The 18,502-nt window shown below is 33.3% G+C and overlaps 1 protein-coding gene across 1 annotated transcript in view; it reads right to left on the reverse strand.

Moving 5' to 3' along the window:
- The window catches only part of Ino80 (chromatin-remodeling ATPase INO80), a 97,067-nt gene that overhangs the window by 73,337 nt on the left and 5,228 nt on the right, over positions 1 to 18,502 (reverse strand). Inside the window, exons 2-7 of the mRNA XM_035358422.2 lie at positions 16,431 to 16,578; positions 7,226 to 7,311; positions 4,971 to 5,038; positions 4,746 to 4,874; positions 4,542 to 4,662; positions 2,478 to 2,524 (exon numbers count right to left, since the gene is read on the reverse strand). Coding sequence (XP_035214313.1) covers positions 2,478 to 2,524; positions 4,542 to 4,662; positions 4,746 to 4,874; positions 4,971 to 5,038; positions 7,226 to 7,311; positions 16,431 to 16,576 — 597 coding nt within the window. The 5' untranslated portion in view covers positions 16,577 to 16,578. The remainder of the gene's footprint in view (positions 1 to 2,477; positions 2,525 to 4,541; positions 4,663 to 4,745; positions 4,875 to 4,970; positions 5,039 to 7,225; positions 7,312 to 16,430; positions 16,579 to 18,502) is intronic.

The following is an 18,502-nucleotide window of genomic DNA, read 5'->3' on the forward strand; positions in this document are numbered from 1 at the left end:
GGTCTGTCATTTCTTGCAGTACTTACATATTAACGCAACCAGGCCAAAATTCACATAAATCGCCAAATTTGGCGACCCTAATTACGGCAACCCTACGTGTTATAGGTAGTTTTTCGTAAAGAAATTATTTTTCTTACTGGTTAGATTGAATGCCCTGAAATACTTTAATTACTTTTTTGGTTACTGTACCTAACAGAAGAGCTGTTACCCTCATGGAAAAAATTTGCGAAAATATCAAGGAAGGAAGCATCATTTATTCGGATTGCTGGAAAGGATACAATACAAGTGAGTTCGAAAATGCTGGATTTCTGCATGGAACTGTTAATCACAAATATAACTTTGTGGATCCCAACACGGGCGTTCACACACAACATGTAGAGCGCATGTGGGGCTCAGCCAAATGGTGCAACAAAAAACAGAGAGGAACAGCCCGTCATCATCTTGACTCATACCTTATCGAATTTATATGGCGCCAAGCTCAAGCTGTTAATGGCGAAGACGGTTTTCAATGAGTGCTAAAAGCAATAGCCAAAAGATTTCCGCCGAAAAAATAATTCTGCAACTTATTCAAATTCGAAACCGGAAGGGTTTAATTGCTATTTTATATTTTAAAACAAAATAATATAAAAAACTGTTTTAAAAATTATCTGTAATTAATAAATGTACATTTTCTTTCTATTCATACTTTTTTACTCAAACTTACAAATCGCACCAACCTGGTTGCGATAATACGCAAGTACCTTTCTTGCTTTGCAATAAATAGTAAATTTTAGGCCTTCAAAAGTAAACTCAATTTCTTTAAGATTTGTTTAATGTGGTTAATGTATGGGACACATGTGTCCCAGCATGAACAAGATTACGGCAAAACAAGACACTTTACAAAAAATCTAAATTTTTAAGTTTCCCAAAATGATGCAAGACTATAGAAAAGAAAAAGAAATTATTCAAACAAAATTGAGAATTTCCAAATACCTCATTTTTGAATGTAAATACACAATCAAATTTTTTTTCAGTGTTGCATTTCTACGGTATATTTCCTTTAATAAGATATGTGACCATGTGGAAATCAGAACATTCTCAACTGATCTGCAATACTGGGAAACATGATAGTTTTTATTTCATTATTTCACAAATGCTCAAGCCTCAAGATATTTTACTTGAGATAACAGTAGGTACTTATGCATTAATGCCACCGCAGCTGCAGATTGACAGTTTTTAAGTCGCCAATCTACACCTAAAATTTTTGCGACATATCATAAATTAAAACACTTTATTTAAAATCAAAGTAGACAATTGGATTTCGCTGGAAAATGGGCAGATATAAAGTTTAACATAGATTCAAAACGGTCTCTATTTTCTTTGACCTGATGCTGTTGCCATATGAACTCTGCTAAATAAGATTCTAAATGATGCTTCGCTGCCCCCCTATGTCTCTTGTTTCTCCATTTAGTACTGCCCCACATTCTCTCAACTGTTTGTGTATGAACTCCTGTATCAGGATCAATAAAATTGTATTTATGATTAACTTCAGCATGTAGGAATCCTTCTTTTTCTATTCTATTTATTTGGTAACCTTTCCAACTGTCAGAATAAATTGTGCTACCATCTGCAATGTTTTCAATAATTTTATTAAGAAGGGTAGAGCCAGTTCTATTAAGAACAGTGATAATAAACGAATCTTTTGTTTCTCTATATATACAACCAAACACCCACTGTTCGGGTAATACTCAACTATAATTATTTGTATGCTTAGTAAACAAACTTTCACCAATTTTCACAATGCACTCTGGTCCACTTACCTTCTTGTTTGGTTTATTCTCCATATCCAAGACACATAATTAACGCATGTAATTGTTCTAATCTATAACAGTTTTATCTGATAAATCAAGTTGTTTTTCACAAAATTTAATCAACGTCAATTCCTCGCACCAGCAGCATATGAATCTCAAAATTGAACAAAATGGAATTCTGCTTCCTGCAAACCAGTTGTCTTTTCCAAGTCCCACTTGCTGATCACACTGTCTTAAATTACATTTCCAAAATGTACGTTTACTAAAATAAAGTTTCATATCATGTGAATTGGTACATTTTCTTTCTTTCTTTCTTTTTTTTTTTTTTTGTAAAATATTTCGCTCCTGAAAAAATAAAATTGCATCTTCTTCTGTGTTTGGCATATCCCAAAGACGCATTTTCGTAGCACTAAAAAAAGGCATCTAATACGTAATAACGGTGGCATTAATACGTAAGTACCTAAAATATAATGAATGTTGAATACGATGAAGCTAAGAAATGGACGCTGTGTACGTGAGCATTAAAGATTCACATACAAAACTGAGAGGTAGGCATTCATTTGCAAGTTATCATCAAAACTTGGCAATAACTGAAATTTCCAGTAAAAGAAATCAGTAAAATAACTAACACTGACCTCTCAGATACATAACTTTTATTATTAAGAAAATTATGAACATAGGGCTTACCTGCTCATCTTTCTTATTAACTTCTGATTTTATTTTCCTCAGTTTAGCTAAAATAATAAACATTTTCATCAGTATAAAATAAAACACAATATTAAACTTGATATCACAAATCTAAAAATTCTAGAAAGAGTAATTGCAAAATATTCAATAACGTAAGAAAAAATATTATGATAAAAAAGAATGGAGACTGACTTTTGCTCATTAACGACAACTTTAATATAATTACATGAAAGGGATACTTTCTGATTTTCTACAGCCCTCTCCTGAAAAGTCACCAAACAGTGGCAACTGTTTTTTTGCAAAGCTAAGATGTGAAAGACAACAGCAAATTTTTTTTAAAAAAATTAAATGCACGAAAGTTTCATAATAAAACACTTTTTGGGACATCACTTTTTTACCCATGTATACAGAAATTTGCTTTAGCTTTAAAAATATCAGAGAAAGAGAAAGTTTTGCATATACTGTTGGTTCTTTCCACGTACAAAATAACCTATTTTTGCTTAAAAAATTAGAGAACAACACAAATTTGATATTGCACACACTGTTGTTTTCCCATGTACACAGCAACCTGTTTTTGCTTTTAAAAAGAATTGCACAAATTCAGCATTGATACAAAAATTCTGATCCATAAAATTCAACTGTTTACAAAGAATGCAAATTTTTGCATCTTCCATTATTAGGTAAAATGCCATATTTTTGATGAAAGGCAATGCTTTCTTTTTCATCAGGCTGCAAATTCTACATTATAATTCCTTATAAAACAAACACTACGAATTTGAAGCGGGAATATGACCTTTGGTGGATATCGGCACTTGTCTGCTGCATGTGTACATATACTTGGGTGGAAATACAAGATTAGCTCAATATTACGAGTTTATTTTGACTCATTGCCTCATGAACGCATTTCAGGGTGGGGTGTAGGTAATAAGAAAATACCACAGAATGTTTTAAGAAACTTACATTACAATAAGAATACATAATATTTAACATTACAATATCTAATAAGGTACCTTCATTTCTACTTCCCTGTAATAGGACTGCCACATGAATACTTTTCGGTGGGATACTTGCATGGTCTCATCTATGCTTTTTCATGGCTTCTTAGTTAGTTCATATACCATATTTTACAATTAATTTAATTTCTAGTTTGCATGCCACATTTAATCCCATTCAACACTAAATTAACACACAAATTCCGATATTTAATACACCTCTAACGTTAAAGCAAAGAAAAACCGAATGTTGGTTGATATCTTTATTATTTACACGTCTCATCAAACTTGACACCAACTAACAATAAGTCAGCTGAAAGTAAAAATGAGTTGACATTTTAAACAAGTAACCACCACCTGCAAATTTAAGTAAACTTCAATTCATGGAAGTTTAAGCATGCATAGGTAACACTGGCAATTAAATCTTCGTTTACTCTGTACAGAAAAATGCCATAAACAAATTAAAATGGTATCGCTTTTAAATGCAGTTACCAATTTGGAGGTTAGTTAGAGATGGTAGAGGTTAGTTAATACTAAAAGCAGCTTACTTTACACTTCATAAAAAATAATAGGCATTATTATAACTATTTTCTGAAAATGAGAAATTAAGACTTTAACTTTTACATTATTTTTCTAATGTTCAATGCTAAAATGCAGAAATAATATAATTCCACATGAAAAAGAAGGGATGAAGAATAAAATTGTCATTTCTGCCAGGGAAGTTTAAATAATGCTAGTTGATAAAGCATAACCCCTTAATGATAAATTTAACAGGCTAAATAATTATGGCATTAACTTTTAACACGAATAAATAGAAACAGCTTTATCCCTAATTAGGTACAGAATATTCTCAGATTTTATTTCTGTAGCAGTTCTGGTGCCAAAGTTCAGCAATAACCATGACACTGCCATTTATACAGCACAATTTTCAAATGGAACAGTTACTTTTTTCAATGTTTCAATTTAACCAGTAGTAAATAAATTACAACACAAAAGAACAAACAATAATTACCATTTACATTTATACTTCTGATGTAGCAACTTCAAATCGTAATTTTAATGTCATACTTACCTTTTCTTTTCTCGATTTTCTTTTCTTTCAGCTTTTTACCACCCAGCACTAGTTTTTGATGATCGTAAAATTTATCATAATTAGATAGCAAACCAGAGCCATAGTACTGATACTGTCGCAACTAAGGAGGGGAAAAAAGACATACAATAAAACAAGTTATTATTTTATGTTATTAACACAAAAAAGCTAACAGAAAATATTTACATCTGGATTGTTGTGAAATTCAGCTTGAGCACTTTTTTGTAATTTGTGCAATTTTAACATATCCTGAAGATCCTCCTCTGTAATAGAATCATTGCTATCCGAATCAGAAGAATCACTCAACAAAATATCCTAAATAGAAAATTACATGTAATAAAGAACAATTATACGAATAAAAAAATATGCAATAACATAATGAAACCTTTAACCATACTCTACAAAACATACCTTTAGCCATATTCGACTTTTCTTAACTTTGCTGAAATTATAGAGTCGTAGCTTATCACAGCGCCTTTCTGAAAATAAATATTGCAGAAATTATTTAAGTATATAAAAATTAATTTAAAGTAAATTAAACTGAGTATACCTAATGAATTTACCCTTTAGTAAATTTGAAAATTGAAAAGGGAAAGTAACACTGTATGAATATATACTGAGAAAACCATAACAGCGTTTCTTAAAACTGCACCAAAAAAGGAAATGTTTTGCTTGTGAAAACTTAATTCAGATATAAGAATTCAAATAAATTACATTTTTTGACATTAATCCCCTGCCACATAAAGCCGAAGAATTTGTTAATCTATCGAGTTACTCATATTTAAACCTTAAATTTCCACAGAAATCTTTGACTGAATTCTGACTGACTGAGTCAGAACTGAATTTCCCACAATTTCTGAAATGACATTAAATGTTCTTCTGCTATTCAGCACCACATATTTGTGTAAAGCAACATTTTTCATCTTTGTCAATCCAAATACCATTAAAAGCTTTATGCTTAATAGTGCCAAGAAATCAAATAAGCTTAATTAAAAAAAAGAGATATTAATGAATACATACCAAATTGAATTAACATTGAGAAGCTAAAATTTTGAGAGCTAATTTTTTAAAAACTACTCGTGTGATTTTTACAAAACTTGGTAATTTGAATTGTAGAATCGAAATATGGGGAAAAATTGGCATGTCGTTTAAAAAAAAAGTCCGATTTTGTGTCAAAATACATATTGTTGCGTGTGCACGGGTTCGTTACGAAATGAATGCACAAGTCCGATGAAAAATGAAAAAAATTTATTATTATCACAACAAATATGATTAAATGTCCTTAAATAATCGTGCAGTATCACAATATATTGCAGTAGTTATCTTCTAACTATTCAAACGTTCAATAGAACTTAATTCAAAACAGCTAAAGAAAGTTAATCCAGGAATTCACTACAATCGACAAGAGCAGTTTTTTAAACAAACTCTTAGAACAACAACAAACTAACTCTCGAATTGAGAGGTTTTCCTCCTATTTATAAGATTTTTAAATCACGTGCGAGAATTTTCTGGTAATTTCTTGAAATCAAAAAAGACATATTTATTTATTTAATGCTAAATGCACGTGCTCTTGTATTTTTAATTTTCGGGCTTAGCTTTCTTCTTTTAATATTCGTCACGCGCTGCATTGCGCGGGAAATGAAACCATTTAATTTATAATTGAACTAACATTAGCTTTTTAAATACCAAATTCGTAACAATATGTTAGAACAGTGCTATATATAAATCTAACACATATCCTAAGTCGCACTTTCGAGACATGAAAAAACACAAGTTGAATTTCGTCAATTAGCCCAGTAGAACGGGAGATACAGAACTGTCTCTCTTTTTTTTGGTGCAGTGTAGGTCTCCAGCTAAGGAACTAACAAAAACTGATAATGGCTCAATATGCCATACAGCAGTCCAACACAGCACATTAATATTAAGGAATTTAGAAACCATTTACATCTTAATGGTACCTTGCACAATGATTTGGAATGCATAGTTCGCATATACAATTACCAAGCAAATTTTAATATTCCATTATTGGTTTAGAGACTGAGTTAATGGTCATGCTAGCAAAATACTCCTCACACATTCATTACAGTTACTGCCAATATGGACATGCATGAAAGACCCAATACTTAATGCCATTCATGCTTTATATGCTTTCACACTGCCACTGCAGTGATGCAACAGCTTTGACTCATAAACAATAATCCCCCCCCCCAGTCTGAAATGAGCTAACTGGAGTGTTTTTGTACATGCATACAACAATTTATTCAACTATAATTGAAAGATTTCCTTAAATTTACGGAAACCAATGCTAAACATTGACAGATTTCATATATAAAAAATTTTACCAACTGAAAATAACATATTTTGCATATTAAATAGCCTATTTTGCATTTGTCATTAAAAGACAGTTTTTATTAATATATCATTCAATCTCATCCCAAAAAATTCTGCTTTTAGAAATCTCACTGCATTTTTAACACATATTTTTAAATCTCATTTTAGAAAACCTATAAAAGTAAGAATAATAGATACACATAAATATCATTAGTCAAATATTTTCTTACACAAATGTTCAAGGATAATTTCAAATGAATTTTACCAAATGAAACCTGAATACAATCACTATTATTACTCATTATGATGAATAAATGGTTATCATTACAAATTACCTTGTCGATAATTGAACTTTTCACGAAAAATTTCGTCATCCAATTCGTAGTCAGAATGGCTACCTTCATCTGCATTATCAGCATCACTAAAATGTATAGCAAATATTTTTATAAAATGTAAAAGAGAAAATATTTAAATCTTTAATGAATACTTTTCTAGATTATTAAAAAAAAAGGAAAAAGTAAGTTATACTTTTATATAAGGCTTCCATATTTGGCAGCATTAATAACAACACTACCCATAAATTTAAATTAAGCTAAGCATAGTAATATTAAAACAAGTGAAAGTTAATATACTATAATGCTATTAATAAAAGTTTTATCCTAATTTTTAATGTGTTGTAGTCTTCTAACAAATAGCACTATTTAAAAAAAAAAAAAAAAAAAAAAAAAAAACCCATAGAGATAATGCTGCTTTTGTGCAACTACAAAATAGAAATTTTAACACTGTGTGTGATTTATCACTGAAATACTGAAGCACAGTAGTCTTCTTACCACAACATTTCATGTGTTTCATTATGGCTCTTAAAAGTAACACACAATTTAATTACATTTCTGCTGTATAATCATATAAACACCTTTCTTACTCACCAGGACTGAAAACCATAGCCATCCAACACGTATGAACATATTGACATGTAACTAATTACTAGTAATGCTTCTTCTACAAACTCAAGTGCACCGCACTTTAAGGCCTAACCACAACTTAGGACCACCGTATCAGCCAGGAGGCGAGTCTGTTTGGCAAACATTCTGGCAAAGTTATATGCCATACTGGATGTTTGGTTGATAAATATGATACCATACTGAAAGATTCTGTTTTTATAGATAAGAATCCTCATTTGTGCTATACGGATGCTATTAACTTGGATATATAAATGCAAATTCTGATCATGGTGAATACTTTAGTCTATTGACTGGAATATATAAATGCAAAGTCTGATCATGGTGAATTCCTTTAACAGCGCACTGTGATATTTTATGATGTTTATTTTAGAAATGATTATACATTATATTGAGGTCAATTTCGAGGTAATACATGCTATCAATTTATAGGTCATAGGCAATATCACCATTTAAAAAGTTAAATGAGACTAAAATGTACAGTAATTTCCGGAAGACACACTGTGGCATTTTTAATGTTTAAAACTTAAATTTTCAGCGGATGCAGCGTTTCTACCCATGTGGCGTTTAGGTACACTAAAAATAAAATATGATGCTCACTGCACATAGACTGGTGCTGTTACCACACAAAAGACCACTCAGTTGCTTTTTGCGAATGCTATTTTGTTTACATTCTTTCCCTTGAACTACATGCCTTATTTACCCTAAATGGGATCTCAGAACAATAACATTCTTCCCCCTTTCAAATCAGCATTTTGAATAGTCTCTCTCCTCTGCCATTCGATGAATCTTCCAGGACCCATCCTCTCCCCACCCCTGCCTTTTCTGCAATTTTTTCCAAAGGTGGACACCACTCCGAACTCTGACGTATTTCCCTTTCAGCATAAATCAATTTTTCTTGGCATTCTGCCAGATACAGATGCCATCAGTTTGGGTAAAAGTACTTGTTGAATAGTTTTTAAGTAAGAAGGGGGAAATTTTTTTAAAATGGCACCTAAACGGCACAGAAGCTATACTGCTGGTTTTAAGCTTAATGTAATTTCACTTGCTGAGCAAATTGGAAATAGAGCAGCGGCTCGAGTGTTTGAAGTGGACGAGAGATTATTTGATGTTGGAGAACTGAAAAAGAAGAACTTAAAAATATGCCACAACAGAAACGAGCCAAAAGAAGTGGTACTGTAAGGTGGCCGAATCTAGAGCACGACCTTGCAAACTGGATAAAGGAGCAACGAGGAAAGGGAATGGCAAATTCGGCCTTGCTGGTGTAGCAGATTTATGAAAAGAAAAAATATTTCTGTGCGTAATAGAGCAACAGTCAGGCAATAATTACCAATGGACTGGCAGGATAAAAATGCATCTTTTTAAAACTATGTGACAGATATTATTGACCAAAAAAAATTCTTCAGTCACAGATAATAAATATGGATGAAATGCTGTTAGCTTTCGACTCTCCTGCAAACAGAACTGTTGATGAAACTGGTGCAAAAACTGTATCTGTGCTTACGACGGGGCATGAAAGAATGTCATTTACATGTGTGTTAGCTTGTGCCGCAAATGGTGACAAGCTAAAATTGATGATCATTTTTAAACGAAAAACTATTCCGAAGGGAGATTTTCCTAATGACGTAATTATTTGTGCAAACGAAAACGGCTGGATGTGCGAAACAATTATGCATGATTGGCTACAAAAAGTTTGGCAGTGTTGTAAGGGATCTTTTTTCCAACCAAAAGGGTTATTGATATGGGTTCCACGCGTGCTCATTTACTTGAGTCAGTGAAAACCAGATGTCAAAAATTGTCTACGACCGTAGCAATAATTCCTGATGGTTTGACAAAAATCTTACAACCATTAGATTTGTCAGGTAATAAATCCTTCAAAGCTGAAGTCCGAAAACAGTGGGAGTGCTGGATGAGTGAAGGATTGCATACATATACCAAAAGCGGTAAAATGCGTAGAGCATCTTATGAAAAAGTTGCAATATGAGTAGGAAGTGCGTGGAAATCGGTAAAAACATCGTCATTAATAGCAGGGTTCAAAGAAGCTGAAATTATATCCTTAGATAAAGATAATGTAAACCAAAAGGATGAATGTGACGATCTGGAAGACTTGGACTTAGATCAGGATTTACTAAACCTTTTTAATTCAGATGGTGAAGAATCAAATTTTGATGGCTTCATATGATGTATAGTTTGCTATAATTCCTTTTGTAAGTACAATTTAAAATTTCCTTTTGTCATCCAAATTTAATATTTCGTTGCAACATTTTTTACAATATAGTTTGAGTATTACAAATATGGACGTCTTTAGCGGGTAAATATAAGTATATTCGTGAACGTAAATATATTTTCAACATTTCTTACCTTTAATTTATTTTTGAGTTATGGTTTCATTTCATGCATTTTTCTTGACTGATATGTCATATATCAGGACATAGGTTGAGATTTTGCATCTATACAGCCCATGACGATGTCACGCGCAATTTAATCTAGTGCAGCGTTTCTGTGCAATTTAATTTTTTTTTCCGCCATTTTTCTCGAGTGCGGCGTTTATGCTGATGTGGCCTTTCTTCCGGAAATTGCGGTAGTCAAAACATAAAACATTTTACGATGTACTATACCAGCAGACTTACTTACATACAAAGTAATTTAAAGAAATACTTAATCGAAAAATTACATGATGTTGAATGCAAGAATAAAAACAGTTAATAATGAATCACCAATATTTATTTGTAGATTCTACACATTTTAGATTAACCCTCTGGCTGCTCATCCCGCGGGCATGCGTTTTTTTTCTTTTATCAAGGAGCACATCCCGTTTTTCCTCCATTTAATGCCTGAAATAAATTATATACAGTATTAGACGTTTAGTTTACATTTGGGCCAACAGATATCGTTAGTTGTCCACTTAATTGGAGCATTTCAAGGCACGTGGTATTACCGCTTAAACTTGCCTTCTTGTGTTTTTTTCTTACAGAAATGGCTGCTAGAAAAACATTCAGCGATTATCTTGATTATTTAATTAAATTATTGAATTATTAATTAGATTTATTGAATCTGGTGCAAAAACTGTGAAGCTGGACTTTGCCTCGAACCTGTTTTGAACTCTATCATACTAAACTGCATTTCTAAGGTTTTTCTGCTCAGTGCTTTATATTTTTTTTAATTTTATATATTTTACTTTTTGATATTATGCAATAAATAGAAATTAACTGTAATTCTACTGAAATTTATTTAAAAAAAAAAATTTTTTTTTGGTGATAACATTTGAAATTGGTTTTTTTGGCAACTTAAGTTTCTCATGATAAATATCTATATAAAAATATATTTTCTAGAAAGGAAAAATGCATTTTTCAATTCTCTAATATATATACAGTCAAAAGTCGTTAATCCTTCTTCGGCGATTCCAGATTAGGGGTTTTTCCAGATTATAGATCATCAATTTAAATCTGGTAAGATGGCATGCAGAAATTATAAAATTAAATATATGAAACCGTAATTTATGAAATAAAGAACAATTATGATCTAAAGGGTATTAAAATTTACAAAAAAAAAAAAAAAAAAAAAAAAAAAAAAAAAAAAAAAAGAAAATAAAAGAAAAGCTTAATATTTATTTGTTTACTTTATTAAACATTTCTTTCAATGTAAGTTGTTTAGGTTGCTTCGTTCAGAAATTCTATTTGACATAATCGAAAGTTCAAGCTTACTTTTATAAAATTGCTCTAACAGTCTGCAAAAAATAATAAGCCGGATCCAATTCGAATATTAAGGAACAACGCATTCTGCAACATTAACTGAATTAGATAATTTTAGCTTAGCTTATACTGTCCGTTATACATTAAACGTGCATGCGCACACGCATACTCGCAGCCGTAAAGGTCATCAATACGACGCATGCGCAGAAAGTTTGTAGCTTTGAGGTCCGGATTATAGATCATTCCGGGTCATGGGTGTCCGAATTTACAACTTTTAACTGTATATAGATTTAAAATATGGGGGGGAAAAAAAAAAAAAATTGCACAATTTTTGAAGCGATTTCGGTCCACAAATTAAGCAGTCAGAGGGTTAAAAGTGAAATTTTCAATAGAACTTTTAAAGAAAGAAATTATAATATTTGAGTTACCGTTAATCCGGGAACACTTAATAGAGTAGGATTAGGGAATGTTACTTTTTCTACGAGGGCTATCCAGAAAGTAGATTACGTTTTGGAATAAAAAAATAAACAAAGTATAGGAAACAAATTTTATTATATACAGATGAAAGCCACACTCAAATACTACTTTTCTACATAGTCACCATACAAATTAAGGCATTTATCGTAGCGATGTACGAGCTTGGAAATTCCTTCGACGAAAAATTCGGCCGCCTGCGCCTTCAACCACTTCGTTACCTCTTCTTGCCTTCCATCTTGCACAAAACTTGTGGTAACCAAGCTTTTCGCTGATGATTTCGTGCAACAAACTTCGCGAAATTTGTGGAAAACTCAAAGAAAGTTCCGTTATTGTGAAATTTCGATTTTCACGGACTTTAGCATCGACTTTTTCGAGAAGTTCGGCGGTCACTATGCTGGGTCTCCCACTTCAATCTTCGTCGTGAACATTGGTTCGGCCATTTTGAAATCTTATGACCCACTGATGCACTCCACCTTCAGTGATAATGTTGTCCCCATACACTTCACGAAGCTGCCGATAGATTTCTATCGGTTTACAGTTTTTTGCAGTCAGAAACCTTATTACTGAGCGCACCTCGCAGCTCGCGGGATTTTCAATTAACGCAGACATTTCAAACCGTCACAGTATCTGAACGGAGCACAGCACGAACCTCTCACTAGCACGGCTAGATGCAGACTGAGCTGCGTAACGCTCTGACCCCAAGATGGCCGCGCTAGCCCCGCCCCTAGCGGACACAGACGGAAACGTAATCTACTTCCTGGATGGCCCTCGTATATTTCAAGATGTGCAGCAATACGCTTTGTTTGAAATGAAACATAGTTTTGCTCTCAATCAGAAACATGATATGCATTTATTTGTAATACTATAAATGAACAAGAAATTCTTTATGAGAATTGGTAAAGATTAACACCGTATAACTCAACATCTGGGAAATGACTAAAATGGTTAACAATGGCATACTATTAGACAAACTGGTACTTTTCTGTTATCAAAATAAAATGCAGAAATATATGTACGTATGCAGTCGTTGGAAGTCCCCTCCAGGAATATTGAGCCATGCTGCCTCTATAGACGTCCATAACTGTGAAAGTGTTGACGGTGCAGGGTTTTGGGCACGAACTAACCTCTCGATGATGTCCCATAAATGTTCGATGGGATTCATGTCGGGCGATCTAGGTGGCCAGATCATTCGCTGGAGTTGTCCAAAATTTTCTTCTAACCAATCGCGAACAATTGTGGCCCGGTGACATGACGCATTGTCATCCATAAAAGTCCCATCATTCTTTGAGTGTGTGAAGTCATGAATGGCTGTAAGTGATCTCCACAAGTAGCTGAAGGTATCCATTTCCAGTCAATGATCGGTTCAGTTGCACCAGAGGACAGAGTCCATGCCATGTAAAAACAGCCCAGACCATTATGGAACCACCACCAGCTTGAACAGTGCCTTGTTGACAACTTGGGTCCATGGCTTCGTTGGGTCTGCGCTACACTCGAACCCTACCATCAGCTCTTACCAACTGAAATCATGACTCATCTGACCAAGCCACAGTTTTCCATTCATTTAGGGACCAACCGATACGCTCACGAGCCCACGCTGCTCACAAGTCGCTGCAGGCGATGTCGTGCTGTCAGTAAAGGCACTCGAGTCGGTCTTCTGCTGGCATAGCCCAAGGAAGACAAATTTTGCCGCACTGTCCTATCGGACAGGTCTTTCGTACGTCCCACATTGATTTCTGCTGTCATTTGACGCAGTGTTGATTGTCTGTGAACATTGACAACTTTACGCAGGCGTCGCTGGTCTTGGTCGTTAAGTGCAGGTGGCGCTGTCCATGGTGGGATGTTATGCCTGAAATTAGATACTCTCAGCACACTCTTGACACTGTGGATCTCGGAATGTTGAATTCCCTAACGATATCTGAAACCGAATGACCCATGCGTCTAGCTCCAACTACCATTCCGCGTTCAAAGTCTGTTAATTCTCGTCGTGCGGCCATAATCACGTCAAAGCCTCTTCACATGAATAACTTGAACCCAAATGAAAGCCCTGCCAAAGCACTTCGCATTTATACATTTTCTACGCGATACTACTGCCATCTGTATATTTGCATATTCCTATCCCATGACTTTTGTCACTTCAGTGTAGATGAATATTTTTTATTGTCAGTTTTCATGTATACTTGTACATGAGACAAGACTGGAACCTCTTCTGCTCCTTTCTGCTTTGTGTCTAAGATGAGAAAACAGTGTGCAGATAAACATTTTAAAAGAAAGCTTTTTAGGATCAAAAGTATAAAATTCAAATAACTTTGTTTTCACTATTCGTGCAAAAGTTCTAAAAAAAAATAATTATAAATTTTCTATAAAACCAATTCATCACATGTTAACACATTTTTCAATTTGGTACCATTTGTCTATAAATCTTGCTTTCAATTCCTTCTAAACCTTCCAAGGTGCCACGTCTAAAAATTATCCCACTCTGTAAGAGCAAACAGCCAGAAGAAAGAAGTGTAAAATGAATTTTTAAGAGAAAACTGATACACATTTGAACATTCTGAAACAACTACATGAGAAAACACTGATAAAAAAAATACAAGCGAAAACAGATGAAATTAATTTTTAAACAATTAAAAAACCTTTCTGCTTTTTCTAAGAGCTTCAAACACACTATTTTATAGCATTTGCTATCTTATTTGTTTTTCAGAATTAAAGTATTTTTTAGATAGTAAAATGGAAAGTAATGTCATTTTAAAATATAACGCATGAAAATAAAAATGTTTCATTTTAATGCTATTTCTTAATTACAATTATAACAGATACCATTATTTTAATATTTATCAATTTTATTATGTTTCTAAAGAAAAAAAATCGAAAAATTCGCAAATTTCCACATCAAACATTTTGCATACAAAGTATCTTGAAATCACCAAAATAATAAGTTACTAAATTTAGCACCGCAAAATTAAAGAAATAATATCTCAAAAAGAAAAAGTTGTTTTGATGTAATATTTTATAAACTCTTCTTTCTCAAAAGAGAAATAATTTCAAAATGTTTATGTTTCAATACAGGGGGGGTCTTGTGCCCAAAATTTAGGAACTGCACCATTTATATTAGAAGTAGGAAAGAATTCAAATGATAATGCATCAAATACATATTAGTCAATGAATCACCAAAAAAAATTTCCCCAAAAAATGTTAATTAGCACTCAAAATGGCACTTGTAAAAAACAGAAATGTCAGATGAATAAAATTAAGGACTTTTTGCTGGTTTAGGCAAAAATTAGGACTTTTAAGGACTGCAGTTACTCATGTAATGATTGCAATCACTGAAGGTACTCTTCCAGAAAACAACATAATTCGATTTGAATCTTTCAACAATTCCATAAATCTTTTACCAAAACACTGTTTGGTTATGGCTTCACAACAAATTTCATCAGTGGGTCTTTTTTTTTTTTTTAGAACATTAACAGAACCACATATCTGTACCATTACCATGCAAAGGTGTAACTAGTTTTGTCCCTCTAAACTTCAGCAGAGACAGTCGCTGTACCAGGTAACTTAATGCAGGCTGGAGCACCACCACACAATGATTTATCAAAACAGTGGCTGTTGCACCATCACTTTACAGAAGAAAAGCTCACAAGTTCTTTGTTCCACTCGCATGGCTACCCCACTCCCCGGATCTAACCCATGTGAATTTTCCCGTATGGTTATGGAAATTCAATATCTATTTCTGTGAGGTCCCGACCTTAAATAGCAAAATATCGAGAATGTTATGTGTATAGGATGCTATTGGCTATGTGCGATCTGTGAGAAGGATGAGCACACTGTAAGAGGTCTATACCATCTTGCAAAGGAAGCACTTCTATTGAATAAAGTGCTAATAGTGTACTAAAATATGTCTGTAACACACTGAGTGAGTTAATTTGTTGGATGTCTTGCACTGAAATTTTGTCTTTGTCATCAATTTGTCAAATCTTATTTGCATCCAGGTTTTCCCATACTGGCAATTTTCTGAACTATTTTTTTCATGGAATCAATTTTCCTGATGTCATCATTAGTTCTCTTACTAAATTTTGTAGCATTATAGCTGACAGATCGAGCTACAGATGGCTCTTAGTTTGTATATATATATATATATATATATATATACACATACAAAGACACCTCAATGAATCCAAAACATTAAGGCAGTAAGTATACTGGAAGGAAAAGAATCCAGATTAAAGTAACAAGTATATTTTAGAACTAAATTTAAAAAAATACTTTTTTTTTAGTAGAATTTAGAAGTTTTGGTGACAGAACTCTTGGTCATTTGCAAATTGATACTATGTTCATCAAAACAAATTCCCATCACTTTACACAGTTAAAAATACAAAAGATAAACAGCCGATACAAATTTAAAATTAATATACCTTTGAGTCTTATTAAACACATTTTGAACATAATCCAGAAAAGGTTCCAAACGAAGAGCCTGTTCCAAACGTTGCAAGTGTAATGGTTTTGCAAGTAAGCCATGGTCATTATTTATGGAGGCTTCAGTTTCAGCCCTACTAGCCATACCTACAGTAAAATAAAACAACAAAAAATAATTTTAGATAGCTGCTTTGCAAATTGCAAACAATAAAAATACTGGCACATAAATTTTCTGACTTTTTTGTTTTATTACTTACATATTATGCCGCTAAACATTTCAATAAATAAAAACTGTTACCAAAATGCCGTTAAACATTTCAATAAATAAAAACTGTTACCAAACAATCAAATTTAGCACCAATAATGGATAAGTGTGATGTCAACACATTAATGAAATTTTTGCTTTAGTTTTATTTAATATCAATTCTTGATGAACCTGAAAAGTTCTATTTGTTGATCTGACTTCAATTCAAGCTTGGAGGTATAATACATCATGACACTAAATTTTATACTGCAATTTGTACCCTCAACACCGAAATTCTACAGTCAGTCTGTGAGGTAGTTCTGAAAACTAACCTCAGATAACAAATATGAGGAGTAGAAAAATAAATTAATTTCAGTGTACGAGGAATCTGAAAATACCAAACTAAAGCAGCTGTTGCAGGATTTGCAACTTGGCGATTTGCACCCATCCCAGTTATTGTAAAAAATGCAGGAACTTTAAATTAAATGTTTTACAATCATAGTGGTTCAACTGTCTCACGAGCAATATCCAAACTATTCTTGCCACTAGTAACACAAATCTAACCCAGTTGGCAGACAAAATTCACGATTCCAGCCACAAGCAATTAATCAAGTTCAGCATTCAAGTGTTGATATTTCATCGCTCCAGCAACAAATCTAGAAATTATCACTGTAGGTTGCAGCTTAACAGACACGATCTTAGTATCACTCGCATGGCAGATCAAAGTCAAGCAAACAACATAATAGGAACTACCAACGCACATGGTCCAGCAAGAAAAAAGAAATTTATTTCTATCACTCATGATTGTGATAAAGCATGTAAGTGTAAGCCTCCATGCACATTCCAACAAACCTCTTTAAATAGAGTGGGCTATCGCTCGAAGCCACGAGTGGCCAGTGCATTTAGTCAATTATTTGTAACTGATAAACTGTCAGGCAGGCGCTTTCTTGCTGATGCAGGTGTGGATATTTCAGTCGTATCTCTCTCTCTTGCCGAATCAAGACATCCGCCAGGAAAATTAAACTTATTCGCAGCTAATGGATAAAAAATTGCAACATTTTGAGAGATATTAACGTCTTTAGACTTCAATTTGCGTCGCAAATTTCAATGGCCTTTTGTCATAGCTGCCGTTTTGCACCCAATAACCGGTGCTGACTTTCTACCAAAATTTCCTGTTTTGGTAGACATTAAAAATCGACGCTTACTCAACTCAATCATACAATTGTCTGCTTTAGGTGATATAAGAATTGCCACTAATTTTGGAATTATATTAATTGCCGGTAATTCTCCTTTCCGCAAACTACTCGAGCAGTATCGGTTGATCTTTACATTATGGTAACTTGGCATTTTTTTGGCGAAAATTTGGCGACCAACTCTCCTACAGCAACCCTCTATTTTTTTTTCCCGCCGCCATTTTGTCTTCACGAAGTAAAGACATGTTTCTTTTCTTTTTATCTACTGAACACTTCTTCCAACAATCTACTAGCCGAATTACACTTATGCTAGAAATTTTATCTAACAAAACTGCTTATTCATGACAAATATTCACTGCAAAATTGGGAAAAAGTGCACAATACCAAACTCCTTGCACGTTTTTCAAAATAACACATACACGTAAACCATGTGCACGTCGACTTATTTTTACTTAAAAAAAACATCCCCGAATTGCACAAAAATGGCATTGTGCACACTCTTCACTATATCCTTTCTCATAAATTAGAAAAATTTCACGAAAATACATGACAATCTTCTGAATCTTTAAACCCAGTAAAAAGAACATATATGAAATTACCTGATCGCGAAAAAGTATTTACCCTTTCCAAATAT

The sequence above is a fragment of the Stegodyphus dumicola genome, chromosome 4 (assembly GCF_044657685.1).
Source record: "Stegodyphus dumicola isolate Sdum_Otavi_A_Nest chromosome 4, ASM4465768v1".
NCBI classification, from domain to species: Eukaryota; Metazoa; Arthropoda; class Arachnida; order Araneae; family Eresidae; genus Stegodyphus; species Stegodyphus dumicola.